We start from the raw sequence: 21,206 nt of genomic DNA on the forward strand, positions 1-21,206 counted from the left end.
TATAGAGTTACTACCTACTCCTTTTCTACATACTGAGCAGGGCCATCTACCTGAAGGGGTTTGTGTTTTATCTACCTTCCTACTTATTAGGATTTTGGTTTTAGCTAGGTTGACTCTAAGGCCCTTCAATTCTAGACCTTGCTTCCACACCTGAAACTTCTCCTCTAGTTCTGATAGTGACTCCGCAATTAGGGCAAGGTCATCAGCATAGAGGAGCTCCCAGGGGCAACCTGTCTTGAACTCCTCTGTGATTGCCTGGAGGACTATGGTAAATAATAGGGGGCTGAGGACGGAACCTTGGTGGACCCCTACCTCTACCCGGAATTCATTGCTGTACTCATTTCCAACCCTCACCTTACTGGCAGCATCTCTGTACATGGCTTGCACAGCTCTCACTAACCATTCTTCTATCCCAAGTTTCCTCATTGACCACCAGATAAGGGATCGGGGGACCCTGTCAAAGGCTTTCTCCATGTCAACGAAAGCCAGGTACAGAGGTTTATCCTTAGCTAGGTATTTCTCCTGCAACTGTCTCACTAGAAATAAGGCATCAGTAGTGCTTTTACCTGGCACGAACCCAAACTGCATCTCATCTAAATTGATTCGCTCCCTAATTAGTTGGGCTATGACCCTCTCTGTAACTTTCATAACCTGATCTAACAGCTTGATGCCTCTGTAATTATTTGTATCTAAAGCGTCCCCTTTACCTTTGTAGCAGTTGACTATGATGCTGCTACACCAGTCATAGGGTATGACTCCTTCGTGTATCACCTGGTTCGTAATACGGGTGACTAGGCTATAGCCAACACTGCCAGATATTTTGAGCATCTCTGCAGTGATTCCTGATGGGCCGGGGGCTTTCCCGGTCTTCATACTCTTAATTGCTTTATCTACCCTGGTACTATCAACTCGGATAGCTGGTCCCTCTATTGGGTCGACATAAGGCAGGCTCTCTTTCTCCCATTCATTCTCTTTATTAAGCAATCTATCGTAGTGGCATCTCCAGACCTCTTTCTTTGCATCCTCATTTAATGCAAGCGTACCATCATCCATGCGAACACATTTCTCTCCTACAACATCACTATTCTCTCTCCTACACTGTCTTGCAACACGAAATACCTCGAGTCTTTGGTCCTCACGGCGCAGAACATTGGCAAATCTTTCCTTATCTGCTTCCCCTCTGGCTAAATAAACCTGTCGCCTAGCCTCCCTTCTGGCACATTGGTACAATTCCCTGCTACCACCGTTCTTCCAGTCCTTCCAAGCCTGTTTCTTTTGTCTAATAGCCCTGTCTACCTCCTTGTTCCACCACCACGTTACTCTGGGTTGGGAGGGGACCTTACACCACCCACAAATCTGGTCGGTGGCTTTCAACAGGTTGTCCCGCAGAAATCTCCAATTGTCTTCCACGTTGTATGATGCTATATCCCCTTCTATTTCGTTAAATGCTTCAAGTAACTTGTCTCTAAGTCTCTGTCCGTTTGCAGGGTCTTTAAGCTTCCACACCCTTCTTCTCCAAGCCTGTCTAATTCTGGGCACCCATTTTGCCTTGATCCCAAAGTCGCTAACTACTAATCTATGTTGTGGGGTACATTCTTCGCCAGGGTAGGTTTTGGCATTTATAAGCCGCCCTCTTTCCCTATTTCTGGCGAGGATGTAGTCGATTTGGCTAGAGTGTCTGCCGGAGAGGTAGGTGACTAGGTGACTGGCAGGTTTCCTGAAGTTGGTATTGCAGACCATAAGATTGGTTGCATCACAGAACTCCAGCAGTCTGGTTCCCTCCTCGTTGCGGGAACCGAAGCCATAGCCTCCATGTATGCCATGGAAGCCCCCAGCACGACGTCCGACATGTCCGTTGAAGTCTCCAGCCACAAAGAGAAGGTCCCTGTCACTCGTCGACGAGGTAGTTTGCAAGAGGGTGTCATAGAATTGGTCTTTCAGACCATCTGGTAGCCCAGGTTGAGGTGCATAGGCTGAGATGACAGTAGCTAATCTATGATGAAGCACTAGTCTGATCTTAAGTACTCTGTCACTTACTCTAACGACCTCGATTACCTTATCCACCCATTTCTCCGCTAGAAGTATTCCTACGCCCCCGACCCCGTCAGTGTTCCCTGCCCAGAAAATCTTGTACCTGTGTTCTTTGCCTGTGAGGAACCTTGCAGAACCTCCTCTCCATCTTACTTCCTGGATGCAGCACATATCTACGCATCTCCGTTCAAGCATCTCAACAATTTCACCAGATCTACCTTTCAGCGTGCCGACGTTGAGAGTGCCAATCCTAACAGTATGGGTGTTGGGGGGTGTGGGCCTGTAGCCTGGGAAGGGGAAAAGCAGTGTCGTGTACCTGAAAAGAAAACTTGCAATTGGAAGAATTCATAAGCAAAACAGTACCTACAACCTGCAAACATTTCTCAACCTTAATGCGCTACCCAAAGGTAGGGGAGAGGATGGCCAAGGCCACTAGATGGGTTCCGGGAGACAGCCGAGGTTGACAGGATGACAGAGGAATGAACTTCCGGTGGAGGGGGCGGGATGACAGAGGAATGAACTTCCGGTGGAGGGGGTGGGATGACAGAGAAATGAACTTCCGGTGGAGGGGGTGGGATGACAGAGGAATGAACTTCCGGTGGAGGGGGTGGGATGACAGAGGAATGAACTTCCGGTGGAGGGGGTGGGATGACAGAGGAATGAACTTCCGGTGGAGGGGGTGGGATGACAGAGGAATGAACTTCCGGTGGAGGGGGTGGGATGACAGAGGAATGAACTTCCGGTGGAGGGGGTGGGATGACAGAGGAATGAACTTCCGGTGGAGGGGGTGGGATGACAGAGGGATGACAGAGGAATGAACTTCCGGTGGAGGGGGTGGGAGGGCGGGTTACCGCCAGCGAGTAGATAGGGCTCTTAATTGTAGATTTTAAATATTTGAGAGACAACAATGCATAAATCGTAATTTTTAAAAGAGCAATGAATTCTGGGTGATTAGAATATAACGTAGCATGAATTTAGGAAGCTTAGAAAATGAATAAGCATGAATTTAAGACAACAACTGAATTCAATTGAATTTCATGGAGAGAAACAAGATAAATAATAGGGGGCAAACTAAAGCGCGAAGGTATTATGAGATGTTTGAGGCCGTAAATAAATAAAAAAATCTCTATCTTATCTGCATCTTGGATATTTCGTCGTAGTATGTCAGCGAGATAATTTAGAATGGGTTTCTCATTTATATATAGCCAGAACCTGAAGACCGTAAGGAAAAACTACGAAAGAGAGAGAGAGGATGGAGGGGTAGACAGAGGCATGGCGGGAGAAAAGATCATCATCATCATCATCATATATATATATAAAGAGAGAGAGAGAGAGAGAGAGAGAGAGGGGGGACCAGTCAAGCAGCACATCACGCTGTAATTCTTGGGCTGAGAAATCAACACTTAAAAGCCATAATTTTAAGGAGCGATAAGAATTTTTGAATAAAGGAAAATGGGTAGTGGTGGGTAGGTACCGCCAGCGAGTAGATAGGGCTCTTAATTGTAGATTTTAAATATTTGAGAGACAACAATGCATAAATCGTAATTTTTAAAAGAGCAATGAATTCTGGGTGATTAGAATATAACGTAGCATGAATTTAGGAAGCTTAGAAAATGAATAAGCATGAATTTAAGACAACAACTGAATTCAATTGAATTTCATGGAGAGAAACAAGATAAATAATAGGGGGCAAACTAAAGCGCGAAGGTATTATGAGATGTTTGAGGCCGTAAATAAATAAAAAAATCTCTATCTTATCTGCATCTTGGATATTTCGTTGTAGTATGTCAGCGAGATAATTTAGAATGGGTTTCTCATTTATATATAGCCAGAACCTGAAGACCTTAAGGAAAAACTACGAAGGAGAGAGAGAGGATGGAGGGGTAGACAATAATAATTTCAAATTTCGGCACAAGACCAGCAATTTCAAGGAGAGGGGGGAGTCGACTAAGCTGATCCCAGTACTTGACTGGTACTTATTTTATTGACCCTGGAAGGATGAAAGGTAAAGTTGACCTTGGCAGAATTTGAACTCAGAATGTGAAGATAAGCAAAATGCCACTAAGCATTTTGCCCGACATGGTTTTGCTAACAGTTCTGCCAGCTTGCTGCCTTCATATAATAATAATAATAATAATCCTTTCTTCTAAAGACACAAGGTCTGGAATTTAGGGAAGGAGACTGCTTGATTACATCGACAACAGCATTTCACTGGTACTTAATTTATTGAACCCACAAGGATGAAAGCAAAGATGACCTTGGCAGAATTTGAACTCAGAATGTAGCAGCAGATGAAATGCCGCTAAGCATTTAACCTGGCATGCTAACAATTCTGCCAGCTCACTGCATTATATAATAATAACACTTTCTACTACAGGCACAAGGACTGAAATTTTGGATGAAGTGGGTAGTTGATTACACTAGCATAGCGAGAGTGTGTGCTGCCTAGGGTGGTCCTTCAATTTGCCACCGTCGGGACCCAACAAAAAATACATATTGCCTACAGCAGACCCAAGAGTAGTGCCACCCCCATAAAAGTGCTTCCCAGGGTGGACCATCCCCTTTGCCCCCCTCTAGCTATGCTAGTAGTTGATTACATTGACCCCAGTGCACAACTGGTGCTTATTTCATCAACCCCAAAAGAATGAACAGCAAAGTTGATCTTGGCAGAATTTGAACTCAGAAGCTAATGAGTCAGAAATGCTGCTAATCATTTGTCCACTATGTTAATGATTTTGCCAGCTCATCGCCTTAACACCTCTGATAACAACACATTATAGTCTCATAATAGCCAAATTACTAATTGGTTTCGTACAAGAGGTTGAGAACTGATTCTAGTAACCATCAGAAATGGCTAAAAGGAATAATAGGGTGTGGCTCTTTGTCACTGGAGGCTTGAAAGTATCATATTTAGTTTGTATGTCTTACAGTTGCTGTAAAAAAACTGGAACAAAATCTGTGGAAAAAATCAAGGTCAAACACCCAAACCTAGAACAGAGACAAGTTGCACATTCAGATGCATTACCACATGCCCACTACAAAGCCAGTACAAAAACTGTTGTGTATGTTGTGGAGGTGAAGTCAAATGATACACATGTAAAGAAATACTTGGGCATGAGAAAAGGTCCCTTCAGAAACAAGATTTAATAACCATAAGTCTTCATTTAATATCCAAGAGAGATAAAATGTCATTAGCAAGGCACATATGGAGATAGAAGGAAAAAGCTGTGCATTACAACATCAAGTGGTGGATACCAGAAAAATGCAAACCTTACTCAGAAGGAGCAGACTCAGCTTGGCTGAGAAAATAATCATATCGAAGAACTTCCTTCACTCAAGCACCTATCTAAACTGTAAAAGTTTTTGCTCCTTCTTAGTGATAGGTTATTAAGCAAACCTATGATTAAAAGCATTCTAGTAGTGTTTATCCTATCTTTTATTTATACACAGTGGACAGAAGACAATACTATTCAATGTGTCCTTCCCTTTTTTAAGATATTAGGGTGTGATTTGGGAATGATTAAGCTGCTATTGTCAGTGGATCAAGTTGCTTCAATTGATGGGCCCTTGCTGGATTGTAAAACTATATTAGCAAAAGTGGTGGAAATTATGATATCAGCAATTTTAACTTTGTTACAAATATTTATTAGGTTAGTATAACTGATATTACAGTTGATATAGGTTAATATTATATATTAGAATTTGTAAAATACTTATAGAGAAAGAAATAAGCTTATTTCAGCCTGCCAACACAAACCCAAATTTCATCTCAACTTCAAAAGACACTCTCTTGGTGTATATTGAATAACTTATGCCAAAGACCCCAATGATTACTTGAAATTGCAGCATGTGCAATTTTAAATCATTATATGTCATCTCTTCTCAATCTACTGATGTGTACAATCAAATGAAATGCCAGTTGGATGACAATGTGATACAGGTAATAATGTAATCCTGTTTCTCTTTATAAATAAACCATACTCTACACACTTTTAACACAAAGATGCACTGAGTACTTTTATGTTTATCATATAACACTGGTAGATCTCATATCATGTATAACTTCTTCCAACTAAGCATAATCTAATTTTTCTAAGGAAGGAATATAGTTAGTTGATATATCATCAGTTTAAAATCAATATTATTCTATTGACTCTTAAAGGAACCAGTAAGAATTCAGCTCAGAATGTAGAAAGATGATACTCAATACTGTAATGCATTTTGTATTTAAATCTATTGTTTCTACTGATTCACCCAGCAAAAACTTTTGTAGGGAAGGATCATAAATGATTAAGTCAGCCTGTGTACATACATGAATGGTACTTATTTTATCAAATTTAACCCTTTAGGAATCAAACTGGTCATATCAGGCCCAAATATTCTACTTGTTTTGTGTTCAAATTGACAAGATCTGGCCTCTCACAACTATCCTGTAATGTCATTCTAAAAGTAAACAATTACATTATTGAAATATGAAAGCTATGAGATAATGCATGATTAGTTCAAAACAATTTGAATGAATAAGCACGATATGTGATACAGTCGTCGGAAGGCTAAGGGGTTAAGGGAGTGTAGGACAAAGTTGAACCTCAAAGATGTTGAACTCAAAGGTAGAGATATGAAACTAAACACAATAAAGCATTTAGTCTACTTCTCAAACATTACACCACCTTAGTTTTAGTAATTGATTATTTTTCATTCATATAGGTACAGGGATTATAGATACAGGCATGCATGGCCATGTGGTTAAAAAGCTTGCTTCCCAATGAAATGGTCTGGGGTTGAGTCTTCTACCTTAGCCTTGAGCTGACCAAAGCCTTATGAGTAGATTTGTAGATGGAAACAGAAAGAAGTCCATTGTACATATGTATGTTTGTCTGTCTATTTATGTGGGTGTGGCTGTGTCTCTTTTTCTTGACATTGCATGCTTGTAAATGTAAATTAAATTCATTTTCAACATTTGGTGAAAATTTGTCTGATCATGAGTAAATATTACCTTGCTTGGTAATAGATAAGGGATGGTGATAGGAATGGAGGAAGGGCACAGAAAAGTGAATGTTAAAAGAATGATGATGATGATGGTGAGTGTTAAATATTCAACTCATGTATAAAAACATGGGCATTAAAAATAAAACAAATTTTATTAATGTTGATAAAGTAATAACCTATGACATTATTTTCCTGCTTTCTAAAACATTTTCAAGCTGCTGATATCCACTCATAAAAGTTCCTATATTTATGATGATGTTGGAATACTTAATCAGAGTTAACCTTGATTGAGTCCTCTTAGACAGACTGCCTTTAATGCAGCTTGAGGAGTTCATGCCTCCTTTATTTCTTTCAAGAGTAATTGAAATAAATGGCGATTGTGGAACCCCCCACACATGCACGCACGCACACGCACACACACACACACACACACACACACACGCACACACACACACAGTATCACACATCAGATGAAATGGACGTGTGTGTGTGTGTGACAGAGAGGGAGGGAGAGAGAGGGAGGGAGAGAGAGAGAGTGAGAGAGAGAGTGAGAGAGAGAGTGAGAGAGAGTGAGAGAGAGAGTGAGAGAGAGAGTGAGAGAGAGAGTGAGAGAGAAAGAGAGAGAGAGGTCATGTATACGTACATGCATAAATATGCATAGATCTTTGTGTGTGAGTGTGTGTGTGTGCGTGTGTATGAAAGAGAGAGAGAGAGTAAATACTACATGCACGCTATGTCAATACCGGAAGTTGACATTTCATCACAAGTATGTAAGCATTTGGTACAAAAACGTCCAAATAGAGAGTGAAGCTTTGTGCCGTTGTTATGGCAATACCGGAAGTTGACATTGAGGAACCTTTTTAAAGAAGTGAATCATAAATATAAAGTAATATTATTTATTTTTAATAAAAAAAATCAAATGAAGAGGTCAAATTATTCATGCATCACAAGTATGGAAGTAAATGGTGAAGCCGTTTTCACGTGATAAGCGAACACACACATATCTCTATTTTATATATTAGAGAAGATAATACTAACACAAAGGAATCCCCTAATTGTGACATAAGATCTCTAGGTAAAGTAGTCAACATTGTTTCAAATTCAGATGGCTCTGTAATAGTTGAACAAGTTTCAGGTGTCTTTCTATGACTTACAGTAAAAACTGACCAGTTACACACTCTCACTGTGATGGCTCATAACACTGAATTATTTAAGTTTGAACCCTTGATTGAGTATTCCAATTGTGACAGTCTCATTCTTCACTCAGACACACTATAACTGGTACTAAATTGTCCAATGTCTCCTTCTTTTCTCTAAAAATCATTGGTTGTAATTTAAGAAGAAATTGGCAGCTATTTCTAAGAAGTTGACTAATCATATAAAGCTTCATAAATTAAATAGCAACAGATTAAGTCTGAAAAATTATTATTTTGTCTTCTGTTTTATTTTATACTGCATTTTGTGAACTATAACATCTTTGGGTATAGGTGCTTTTATAATGATTAGAAAGACAAGGAGCATCTATGTAACACAAGAGGAAAAAATGTACTTTAGTTCAAAAGTGCTGGTTTATCAATTTTCTTTATTAATGTTTACGTCTTTCACAAATATGCAATAGTAAAAAAATGCATGCACACACACAAACACACACACATTTATGTTAGAAAGAGAAGTGGGGAGAGAGAGTGTATATGTGTGTTTAATTTTTTATACAAATTTCTCTTGGTAGAATGGATATAGACACTGATATGGTGGCTAAAAATCTTGTTTTGCAATCACATTGTTCCAGATTCAATCCCACTGGGCAAATGGTTTTTTTTTTTTTTTGCAGTGCCTTGTGAAGGGAATTTGGTAGATAGCAATTGCATGGAAACCCATAATGTGTGTGTGTGTACCTATCTATCTACCTGTCTATTTATCTGTCTATCTATCAATCTACATATATTTATGCACACACCTTTTGAGTGGAATTTAGTATGCATAAACTGTGCATTGTTGTGTAGTTGCATCAAGGGATTGGTGCATAAAAGTGATTGATGACATCTACATAAAGGCTGTATGCATATACTGAGATGTAGTAACGTTATGTACTTACAATGGATGATATAATTGATCTTTGTTGTATTCCATTCAGGAAATTACAGATTCTAGATGTACTGGTGTCAATTATCATCAACATACTGAATCAAAATGGGACATCTTAGTAATATTAGACATTACTGGAAGTAGCTTAATTCTCTGTAGCTATGTTATAGATAGGTACTTGGTAAAATATGAGCGAGCCATCACATTTTCAATTCATCTTTCAGACATAACTGCATCACTATTATTAATATCATACATCATATACCTAGAAGAAGCTCACATAGGACCTGCCAAATAATAATGAAAATAATAATAATGAACTTGTTGTATACAATGCTCAGATGCACTACAACTCATCAGCAAAAGTAACCAAAACTGCATGAACAATACATAGAATATGCACAGGAAGTGAATAATGAAAAAGTCTGAAAAATAAAAAGGAAGATATGGGGTTGTGGGGCATCAGGTGTACTGTTGGCAAATTTCAGGGAGCATGACGGATTTGAAGGATGTAATGTCTCAACAGCTAACAATTCATGCAGATAGTTTATTCTATGCTTCAGCAATTCTGAGCATGCAGAAATGTTTTCAAAAGTTAAAGATGCTGTTGTTGTTCCTTCGGTTCTGTAAGCACGTCTATGAGTGTTAGACATGTAGAATTCAAAAAGGTGCCCAAGGTTGTTGCTGGAAAGATGGTGGATAATCTCCATTACTTCACTTCTTCCCTTCTTACCAACAACACCAAAGATTCACTCACGTGAATCATAAGGCAAGAGCTTAACCCTTGAGCATTCATATTATTCTGTCAAAAGTAATGTTTATTTATTCACATGTTTTGAATTAATATTGCATTATCTTGTTGCTTTGAGATTTTGATGAAGTAACTATTAATTATTAGAATGATATTGTAGGGTTGGTGTGAGGGGCCATATTAGACCAGTTTGAACATAAAGCAGATAGAATATTTGGGCCTGATATGGCCTGCTTAAATACTAAAGGGCTAATCCAATGTCCATCACATATAAGGGACAGAGATCACAAGACCCCTTCTGCTGAATGGACTGCTGGTCTGTCAGAGAGTTAACGTCCCAGCTATTGTTGGAACTCATTTACAACAAAGTGGACTGGAGAGCAACATGAAATGAAGTGTTTTGCTCCAGAAGGGAATTGAAACAATGATCTTACAATCACGAGTGCAACACCCTAACCACTATGTCACATGCTTTCACAAGCAACACCAGAGAACATCACACTAAAAGAGATTAGTGGAAGTAACCTAACTCTCTGTAGCCATGTTATAGATGGGTATTTGGTAAAATATGAGAGAGCCATATTTTCAATTCATTTTCCAGACACAGTTGCATAATGATTGTTAACTATTGCTAATATCATACGTCTAATACCTAGAAGAAGCTTACCTGCCAAATAATAATAATGAACTTATTGTATACAGTGCTCAGGTGCACTACAACTCATCAGCAAAAGTAACCAAAACTGCATGAACAATACATAGAATATGCACAGGAAGTGAATAGTGAAAGAGTCAGAAAAAAGAAAAGAAGAAATGGAATGGGGGCATCACTTCCTTCCAGCTTGGAATCACATTTCTCTAGATAGAATGAATGTAGGCCATTGTTATGTAGTTAAGAATTTTTTCTTAGCAACCACTTGGTTTGTGGGTTCAGTCCAACTGAACAATACTTTGGGCAAGTGTTTTCTACGACTGCCTTGGATTGATCTAATGCTTTGTAAGTGGAATTTGGCAGATATAAACTGATTGGAAGTTTATATTCTTTTATTCTTTTACTTGTTTCAGTCATTTGACTGCGGCCATGCTGGAGCACCACCTCAAAGGGTTTTAGTTGAAGAAATTGACCCAGGACTTATATTTTGTAAGTCTAGTACCTATTCTATCAGTCTCTTTTGCTGAACTGCTAAGTTATGGGGGACATAAATACACCAGCATCTTTGTCAAGCAATGGTGGGAGGGGGGGAACACACACACACACACACACACACACACACATATGACAGGATTCTTCCAGTTTCCGTCCACCAAATCCACTGACAAGGTTTTGGCTGGACTGAGACAATAGTAGAAGACACTTGCCCAAGGTGCCATGCAATGGGACTGAACCTGGAACCATGTAGTTGGGAAGCAAGTTTCTTACCACACAGCCATGCTCGCACCTACTGTATGTATATGTATATATGTATGTTCATATCTTTCACCAATATATGTTGGTGAAAGATGTAAAATATTGGTGACAAAACTGATAAATCAGCATTTAAACAAAAATACCTATGTTGTGGTGTTCAAAAGTGTAGATAGTTATTTGTATTTTAGTTTATGAGAGGAAAGTTCTAAGTCTCCAGTGATGTAAATGGTAGTGAATTTGTACAGAAAACAAGAGATCTATGGTTTGATTCCATCAGTGGTTCATATTTTGATCTGTTGTTTACAAATGTATTACATTTAAATCTGCTTCAATATGTAAATAGCATGCATAAAAGTATATGGTAAACAGTAGAACATGGGGAAAACTAGTGATCATCTGCATCAGCAAATAGTAAATATATATATATATATATTTATATATATATAACTTCAGACTACTCCTATTTTTATGATTTCAGGATATACAAATTTACACATATAAATATATTTAGGTGTTTGTGTGTGTGTGTGCACGCACAAATGCATGCACAGGATTGCTTGTGTATGATTAAAAAAAATTCTGATTAATACCACATAGGTATACAACTTGTATAACTTGTATTCCAACATTTGCTGGAATACAAATGATATGAAAGAATTTTCTTTTACTGTTTTCTGTCCATTTTTCAACGCTCGCATAGGTGGGATGATTTATTTATATGCACGGTTTTCCCTTTTTTAACAACTCAACCATGATGTAAGAATGGAACAAGGTTTTGAACCAAGTATATTTAAAGGATGCACAGCCAATTACATTAGCAAGTAATATTTAAATTTAGAAATGTTTTATCAGTTAACATGAAATTTGATATAAATATGTAACATAAATGAAATCAGTCATAAAATACAAGTAAAAGTTGTACATCAATATAAAATATAGCCCAGACCCACTTATGCATGTGCATACACATCATAAACTGTTGATTCAAGAAGGAATTTCTGGTGTGAAAACCAGAGTCTACAGAAACTAGTTATGGTCTGCATTGGTAAAATGTATATAGTGATATAGTGAAATGTGTGAGATTGAATAACTTCAAAATTGTCGTCAGAAAAAAAATTCTCTTTGAAGTGTAATCTTAGATTTAGACCTGGAATAGAGCTAAACAACAAAAGCAGGCAACATTTTGAGCTAAACCAAGTCAGACATTGTAGCTTACATATCATAGCTAAGTGGTTGTGTGATGGTACCTTATCAACTCAGACATTTACACTCACCAACTCAAAATTATAGAAATAAGTCTCAGTTATACCATTTAGTGTATGATTTAGAGGCAATACTTAGAAATATTAATTAGTGCAGGCAGACAATAGACATTGGAAGCAGACTTAAAATGTATAATTCCAGAGTACTTACGCAGACACATTCTCAAATGTTTGGTCGGTGGAGTCTTGTCGAGGTAAACTGACCTGATCACCCCAGGCAGATTGAGAACTCAGCAATGGAGATCTTCCGTACCCCATTTTTTTTAACCTGCTAGAATCCCGGCTAAATTTAGAAAATTTGAATGGAGAAAGTTGGTGTGCTGATATGGAAGTGTCTTTGCTACTCGACGACTCCAAGCTTGCCCGACGTCCTACAAAAAGAAAGAGGAATCAAAGTTACACATAATACAAGTTACACCCTCTTGTGCACACATTTTAGAAATACAGTAAAAAAAAAAAAAAAGAAGAAATCCATAAATGTGGCAACAGATAAGCTACTGTAAAACAAGTCAGTAATGTATTCGAATTTCTAGTTGAAGTCATTTCTCTTCACCAACGCTGCTTCTACTCATCGGTAAAATATGTTCATTAGAGCATTTCTTGTACCTTATTTCTTCTTTGCTATAGATTTTTGTAATGGATCAATATTTGCATAAAAACAAATTTTCAAATCTTGTGTAAGTTGTATTTAAAGACAAGTGCTTGGTTACATACAGTCTGCAATATCATTGGGTAATCATGCTTTATAAATCTCAAGGAAATGATAAATTAAAGTTTTGATTGGATACAATTCCTCTTCATTTACATCAAGGAGGCATTTTCCTATAGGCATCAGTGATGTAAATGAAGAAGAATAATTACTACTGGGGACTGAAAATAGATGACAAGTTTTATCCACTGGGAGTATAGTCTAAATTTCTGATGTTCTCCTGTTTAAATTCACATTTGAAATAAAAAGAAGTTAATTTATTTTAATACAAGTTTCTTGCATGGCCATTTGATAGAACTTGCAATAAAAGCTTCAGTTAATCTAAAGGACATGAATTTTTCATCTATACAGAACAATCTTGCAGCTCTGAATATTTCAGTATGCTTTAGCTAGAACTGATTCAGCCATGGATAACTGTCGAGCATCAATATGCATATATTTCTACATGTTTATATTTTGACATCATAAAATCAGAACACTTTATCCAAAAGTTATCATAGTTACAGTAAAATAGTAAAATGGAAGAAAAGGTTCAAGTGATTACAGACTGTTGCTGATGGAAGGATTGCCAATCAATAGTGATGGTCATTACACTGATGTTATTAATTTAAATCTCCAAAATATTTTAGTCTAGTAAATTGACAATAGTATTTGAAGTTTTTTAAAAATATGGAATTGATATAGTGGATATTATATAGGATGTTCATGCATTCAGGAAAAGACTGAACATTGTATCTTTTCACTTTTTTCAGTATTTAGATATTCTTTCAAGTTCTGCTAAGGTTGACTTTGCCTTTCATCCTTCTGGGGTTGATAAAATAAGTATCAGTCAAACCTCGCCTCCAAAATTCCTGGCCTTGTGCTAAAATCTGAAACCAGTATTTAGATATTCTAAGGCAGTGAGTTTGCAGAATTGTTAGCATGCTGGGCAAAATGCTTAACATTATTTTGTCCGTCCTTACTTTCCGAGTTCAAATTCTGCTCAGGTCAACCTTGTCTTTCATTCTTTTGAGGTCGATAAAATAAAGTTCCAGTTGAACAGTAGGGTTAATCTAATTGACTTAGCCCTACCCCTGATATTGCTGACCTTGTGCCAAAATTTGAAACCAATATTTAGATATCCAAAGGTGGCAAGCTGGTAGAATCGTTAGCATGGTGGGAAAAATGCTGAGTGGCATTTCTTCTGTTCTTGCATTCTGAGCTCAAATTCTAGTGAGGTCGACTTATCCTTTCATCCTTTCAGGGTCAATAAAATAACACTGAACACTGAGGTTGATGTAAGCGACATACCTCCTCCACCAAACTTGCTGGCCTTGTGCCAAAATTTTAAACCAATATTTAGATATTCCACTAAATACTTTACTTCCTTCTAGAAGTCTTACTGTTTACCCAACATTTCCAATCACATATATTTTTTATCATTCATTAATTTTATATCATAATTCATAAACAACAACATCATTGGTTACAGATTTCCAACCAACTAGTGACTTTTTTACTGCATAACTGATATGTCAAGGAGAATAACTGAAGGTAGAGAAACTGCTGCATGAGGTGGTATAAAGTTGAAGAATTTGGAGAAGCAAAGGTCAGTGTAGTGAAATGGAAGATAAGGTTCAAGTAATTATAAACTGTTGGTAAGAGAAGAGTTGCCGATCAAGTAGAAAGATTATTTCATTGATGCTAATTCTTAGCATTCAGATTATTCAGTCAAATGTAATATTTATTTATTCACATTGTTTTGAATTAGTCATGCATTATCTTGTAACTTCAAAGTTTTGATGTGACTGTTTATTTTTAGAATGGCATTGTTGGGTAGGTGTGAGAGGTTGAATCTGGACAGTTTGAACATAAAACAAGGTACAATATATTTGGGCCTGATTTTGGCTGGTTTAAATGTTAAAGGGTTAAATCTCCAAAAATATATTAGTTGAGTAAATTCATTATAATATTTGAACTTTTGCAAAGCATGGAATTGATTTAGTGAATATAAAACAAAAAATAGTTATCTATAGTCCGATAATATTTCGGAATTACAATTCCTTCTTCAGATTTTCTTAGCTGGAGTCTCTGCTATAAAGCTTATAGCAGAGATTCCAGCTAAGAAGATCTGAAGAAGGAATTGTAATTCTGAAAAAATAGTTACATTGGAGAGAAAACTTCATTATAGACTCTTAATACTTTGACTGAGATTGTTTTTAGCAACCCTAATAAGACTACAATGTGAATATCTGTAGGTAAATGCAGGGAACCAAATAGAAATAGATGACACATTGGGATATTTTCCCAACTTCAATTAAGTTTCAGTCAATATTAACTCCAGACTAGCAATCTTATTGTTAAAATATGATGAACCAAATAAAATATAAAATAACAACAAAAAAAGGAAGAAAAGAAAACTAATCATCATTTATTTATTATTAAATCAATAAAACAAAATTTTATGAAATTTAAAAAATAATTAGCAATATTTTATGTAGGTATGAAACTTTAAAATTGTAGGGGAAGCAAAATACAAAGTTGCAACCCACATTTGAACCTTTTCTAATCACATGAAATACACATGCAACAGTCACAATTGGAAAATTTCAAATTTCTTTCTCTGAAAATGTAGTTACACTGTAATTACTATGCTATAATTAAAAACGGTATTATATAACTTTGTTTTTTTATTAGGTACAAACTGAAAATTTTATATGGAAAGGAAAATGAGATGCAATATTTGTGCTTTTTCCAAGACTTTAACAATATAATGATGTGAATTCTCTTCAACCAAGCAGCAAAATTAGTTCGTGTATTTGACTTGTGGGAAGCTTACTTCTTGTTATATAGTGGTTAACAGTAAATAATAGTATAACTATTTCATTTGGTTGGCTATAAAGATAATTTTGGAAATAGAGGTGTATATTTAATTAACTGTTCAACAGTTAGTTAACTGTATCAACAAGACTGAGGCCTCCCCTGGTTCAATGATACAAAACCATTAATTTTAAAGTATTTAAATATTTAATTTAAAACCTTCATTCATAATATTTATGGAAGAATCTTTTGTGAAGTCATGTTCCACATAACAGTTTAACAACAATAAATGTTAGCCCTTAGGATTATTTATTATTTTCAAAACGAACTACAATATATAGATAATGAAATACGGCCATAAAAAGGGTTAAACTGATTTCAGTATATTACTATTTTTCACAACCACATAGGAATGAAATAGGAAGCTGAGTTCAGTGAGATTTCAATTTAACCCTTATGTATTCAGATTATCAAATGTAATGCTTAGGGTCATAGCCCAACTAATTACGGAGAGAGTCAGTCTAGATGAGATGCAGTTTGGGTTCATGCCAGGGAAAAGCACCACTGATGCTATATTTCTGGTAAGACAACTGCAGGAGAAATACCTAGCCAAAGATAAACCTCTGTACCTGGCTTTCGTTGACATGGAGAAAGCCTTTGACAGGGTCCCCCAACCCCTTATCTGGTGGTCAATGCAGAAACTAGGGACAGATGAGTAGTTAGTGACAGCTGTACAAGCCATGTGCAGGGATGCTGTCAGTAAGGTGAGGGTTGGCAACAACCTTGATTAGAATTAATCATGCATTGTCTTGTAGCTTTGATATTTCAATGATTTGACTATATTTTTACAATGACATTCTTACGTAGGTGTGAGAAGCCAGATCTGACCAGTTTGAACATAAAACATGTAGAAAATTTTGAGCCGGATATGGCCGGTTTAAATGCTAGAGGATTAAAGTAACGATGAACTGGACTAGATAAAATAAAAGAAGACAATAAAAACAGGCAATCAATCAAGTATTATACTGTTTCAATCATCTCCAAAGCACTAAACAGTGAATTAATTTATTTGTGACAAATGTTCAGTTTAATTATTAATTTTCTACAATCAAAATTTATTTTTACATTCTATAATGCCATGAGATAGTACAGGATACAGGAACACCCCACATTACGGAAACAATGTTTCCTGAAAAACTTGGTGTAATGCAGAATCCTGTAATTCAAAATTAACTTTACCATTGATTTTCAAGTTATTAAGTGATAGTGTGTTTCAAGGTATTATTTTTGCCCCCACCTCCTAAAAAAAAAACAAACAAGCAACATGACCAGTTTTATGCATGAAACTAATAATTTCTATACATACACAGAGCAATATGTATACTTAACATTTGAAGAGAAATAGGTTAGGGAATAAATAAGAATCATAATAGGGTATGTTCTTATCACAAATGATGTTCACTATGTGAGGGATGGTGAGGGTATGAGAGCCATTAGGAGGAGAAATGACACTGCTTTTATCTTACAATTCATCATTATCATCATCTGCTTGAGAGTGAAGAACCTAGCCAAAGTTTGATCTTATGTCAAGGCTGAGCTGTGCATCGTAACCCTCACATTAGATCTATGGAAAGATAACGTCCAAGCAGTTGATAGAGTAACTTTTTGGGCGTTTGACTTAATTTTCTCTCTCTTGTCCCATAATGTTCCCATTGTAGATGTCACAAGCTTTAATGTTTTGGCAACACAGAGGCATAGAGAAGGCCTTCAGAGATCAATTAATTCTCCATTAAATCCTAAATTAACTGAAAATAAATTTGATTTGAGTATCAAGCTCATAGTTCAGAATGTAAACTACAGTTAGTTAATTTAAAATAATCTGAGAAATTTACAAGAACTATCCACCTATTTCATCATGAAATGAAGAAGAAGTTTCACAACATAATTAAGTCATATATATATATATATATATATATATATATATATATAGCTTAATTATCAGTGACAGAAGCAGTATTAATACCAAAATGTAATCTTTATATCCAACCTAATAAGGATGTCTTGTTAGAACACTGAATAATGCATAATTAGTCTTGAGAGATCCTCTTATATAGGTGCTTGGTGTGTAAAAGCACACACATAGATCATAGCAGATGAGAATTGTCTGTCATGCCATGCGATTTTATTCAACTTGAAATCATCAGAGGTAAACGTCCAGTCACCACATACCAGTCGAATCTTGCTTCAATATATAAAATATGAGCTTCTTTTCAGACACTAATGTCACAAATAGCCAGCAGGCTTATCAAAAATTAATTATTAGTGACAGAATCAGCATTTATGCCAAAAGGTATTAATAGGCACCTGGTACATAAAAACACACACATAAATCATCGCGCCTATTTTGAGAGGATCTTCTGAGGCTAATAACACAATATTCAGTGTTCTAACAAGGCATCCATTTTAAGTTGGATAGAGAGATTACCATTTTGTATTAATACTGCTTCTGTTGCTGATAATTAATTTTTGATAAGCCTGCTGGGTATTTTCAACATCAGTGTCTGAAAAGCTGCTGGTATTCAATATATTTTAGCAGTCAGATTTGACTGGCATGTGGTGACCAGACACTTCTCACTGACAATTTTCAGTTAAGTGAAATCATGTGATATGGGAATTCCAACAACCATGACAAGACAACTCTTGTCTTCTATAACTGGTGTGTGTGCTTGTATGCACCTATATGAGAGGATCTCTCAAGGCTAATGATGCAGTGTTCAGTGCTCTAACAAGACATCCATGCTAAGTTGGATATAAAGATTATATATATATATATATATATATATATATATATATATATATATATTGTATCAAAATACAAAATGGCTGGTCATTAGTAAGGAAAGACACACAAATAAGAAAGAAGAAAGCAAAGGACCACTGATGAGGTCACAGAGGTGTGACGAAAGAACTCTGGCTGAAATATGATTAATGTAAAATAAAGCTGAAGCAAATTAACACCACATATATAGTGCGTGCGTTTTTATTGGCTAAACTGGCAACATGACCATCCCCAAATACAACAATATCTGTTTCAACACACGATTTCACATCAAGAATATTGCAAAACGAATATATAAATGTGTATATATATATATATATATATATATATATATATATATATATATATATATATATATATATATATATATATAAGAATTTCACTAGTTTTGGATTGTCCTGATAATGTTGTGCTAACATATATTTTCAGAAATATTAATATTAATGAGGTTTTCTCAATATGTGTATGTGTAAGTGTGTGTAAATAGCAAGCAAAATTAAAAATATGAAATGGTGAAAATTTACCCATCACACCCTTATGAATAATTACAGAGGTATCAAGTTGTTGGATCAGTTAATGAAAGCCATGGAGAGGGTCATAGCCCAACTAATTACGGAGAGAGTCAGTCTAGATGAGATGCATTTTGGGTTCATGCCAGGGAAAAGCACCACTGATGTTATATTTCTGGTAAGACAGCTGCAGGAGAAATATCTAGCCAAAGATAAACCTCTGTACTTGGCTTTCGTTGACATGGAGAAAGCTTTTGACAGGGTCCCCCGATCCCTTATCTGGTGGTCAATGCGGAAACTAGGGACAAATGAGTAGTTAGCGACAGCTGTACAAGCCATGTGCAGGGATGCTGTCAGTAAGGTGAGGGTTGGCAACAAGTACAGTGAAGAATTCCAGGTAGGGATAGGGGTCCACCAAAGATCAATCCTCAGCCCCCTCTTATTCATCATAGTCCTCCAGGCAATAACAGATGAATTTAAGACAGAATGCCCCCGAGAGCTTCTCTATGCTGATGACCTTGCTCTAATTGCTGAGTCACTATCAGAACTAGAGAAGTTTCAGGTGTGGAAGCAAAGTTTAGAATTGAAGGGACTTAGAGTCAATCTAGCAAAATCCAAAGTCTTAATAAGTAGGAAGGCAGACAAACCACAAATCCCTTCAGGTAGATGGCCCTGCTCGATCTGTAGAAAAGGTATGGGTGGAAACTCCATAAGATGTACCTGGTGCAAGCTATGGATACAGAAGAGGTGCAGCAATATCAAAGGAAGGCTAACTGAAAGCATAACAGCTAGAATAAGAATAGCCTAAGCGAAGTTCAAAGAGCTCCTACCTCTGCTGGTGACAAAGGGCCTCTCTCTCAGAGTAAAAGGTAGACTGTATGACGCATGTGTATAAACAGCCATGCTACATGGCAGTGAAACATGGGCAGTGACTGCTGAGGACATGCATAAGCTTGCAAGGAATGAAGGAATTCCTTGCATATGTGTGTGTGTGTGTGTGTGCGCATGTGTGTACATACACACTTGAAAGGAATTCCGCCAATGTTGACTCTGCTGGTGCAAACATGATAGAGTGTAAGCGCTCTGAGAGAAAAGTTGGACATAAGAAGCATCAGATGTGGTGTGCAAGAGAGACAATTGCGCTGGTATGGTCATGTGTTGTGTATGAATGAGGACAGCTGTGTGAAAAAGTGTCACACCCTAGCAGTAGAGGGAAACTGTGGAAGAGGTAGACCCAGGAAGGCCTGAGATGAGGTGGCAAAGCACGACCTTCGAATGTTGGGCTTCACCGAGACAATGACAAGTGATTGACACCTTTGGAGATACGCTGTGCTTGAGAAGACCCGACAACCCAAGTGAGACCATAACCATGGCCTATGCCAGTGCAGTATAACCAGCCCATTTAAGAGTACCCTTCAATCATTGAGCAATAAACTGCACTTGAGAAGACCTGTTGAGGCAAGCAAAGTCATTGTCATGGCTGATGATAGTACTGCCTGATTGGCACTCATGCCAGTGACATGTATAAAGCACGATTCAAGCGTCGACAATGCCAGTGCCGCCTGACTGGTCCTGTGCTGGTGGCACATAAAAAGCACCATTCAAGCGTGGTCATTGCTATTGCCGCTTGACTGGCTCCTGTGCCAGTGACATGTAAAAAAGACCATTCAAACATGGTCAATGCCAGTGCTGGCTGACTGGTCCCATGACAGTTGCATGTAAAGAGCACCATTCGAGTGTAGTCGTTGCCAGTGCTGTCTGACTGGTTCCCATGCTGGTGGCATGTATAAAGCACCATTCAAGCATGGCCAATGCCAGTACCGC

General features: G+C 37.1%; 1 protein-coding gene across 3 annotated transcripts in view; it reads right to left on the bottom strand.

Annotated features, from left to right (window-relative positions):
* Positions 1-21,206, bottom strand: part of LOC106872261 (cyclic nucleotide-gated channel beta-3) — an 846,337-nt gene that overhangs the window by 293,534 nt on the left and 531,597 nt on the right. For all 3 annotated transcript variants that reach the window (XM_089354856.1, XM_089354849.1, XM_052968620.2), the window contains one exon: positions 12,678-12,897. In XM_089354856.1, the coding sequence (XP_089210982.1) occupies positions 12,678-12,897 (220 nt within the window). The remainder of the gene's footprint in view (positions 1-12,677; positions 12,898-21,206) is intronic.

This window comes from Octopus bimaculoides, chromosome 1 (assembly GCF_046866305.1).
Source record: "Octopus bimaculoides isolate indiv1 chromosome 1, ASM4686630v1, whole genome shotgun sequence".
In the NCBI taxonomy this organism is placed as follows: Eukaryota; Metazoa; Mollusca; class Cephalopoda; order Octopoda; family Octopodidae; genus Octopus; species Octopus bimaculoides.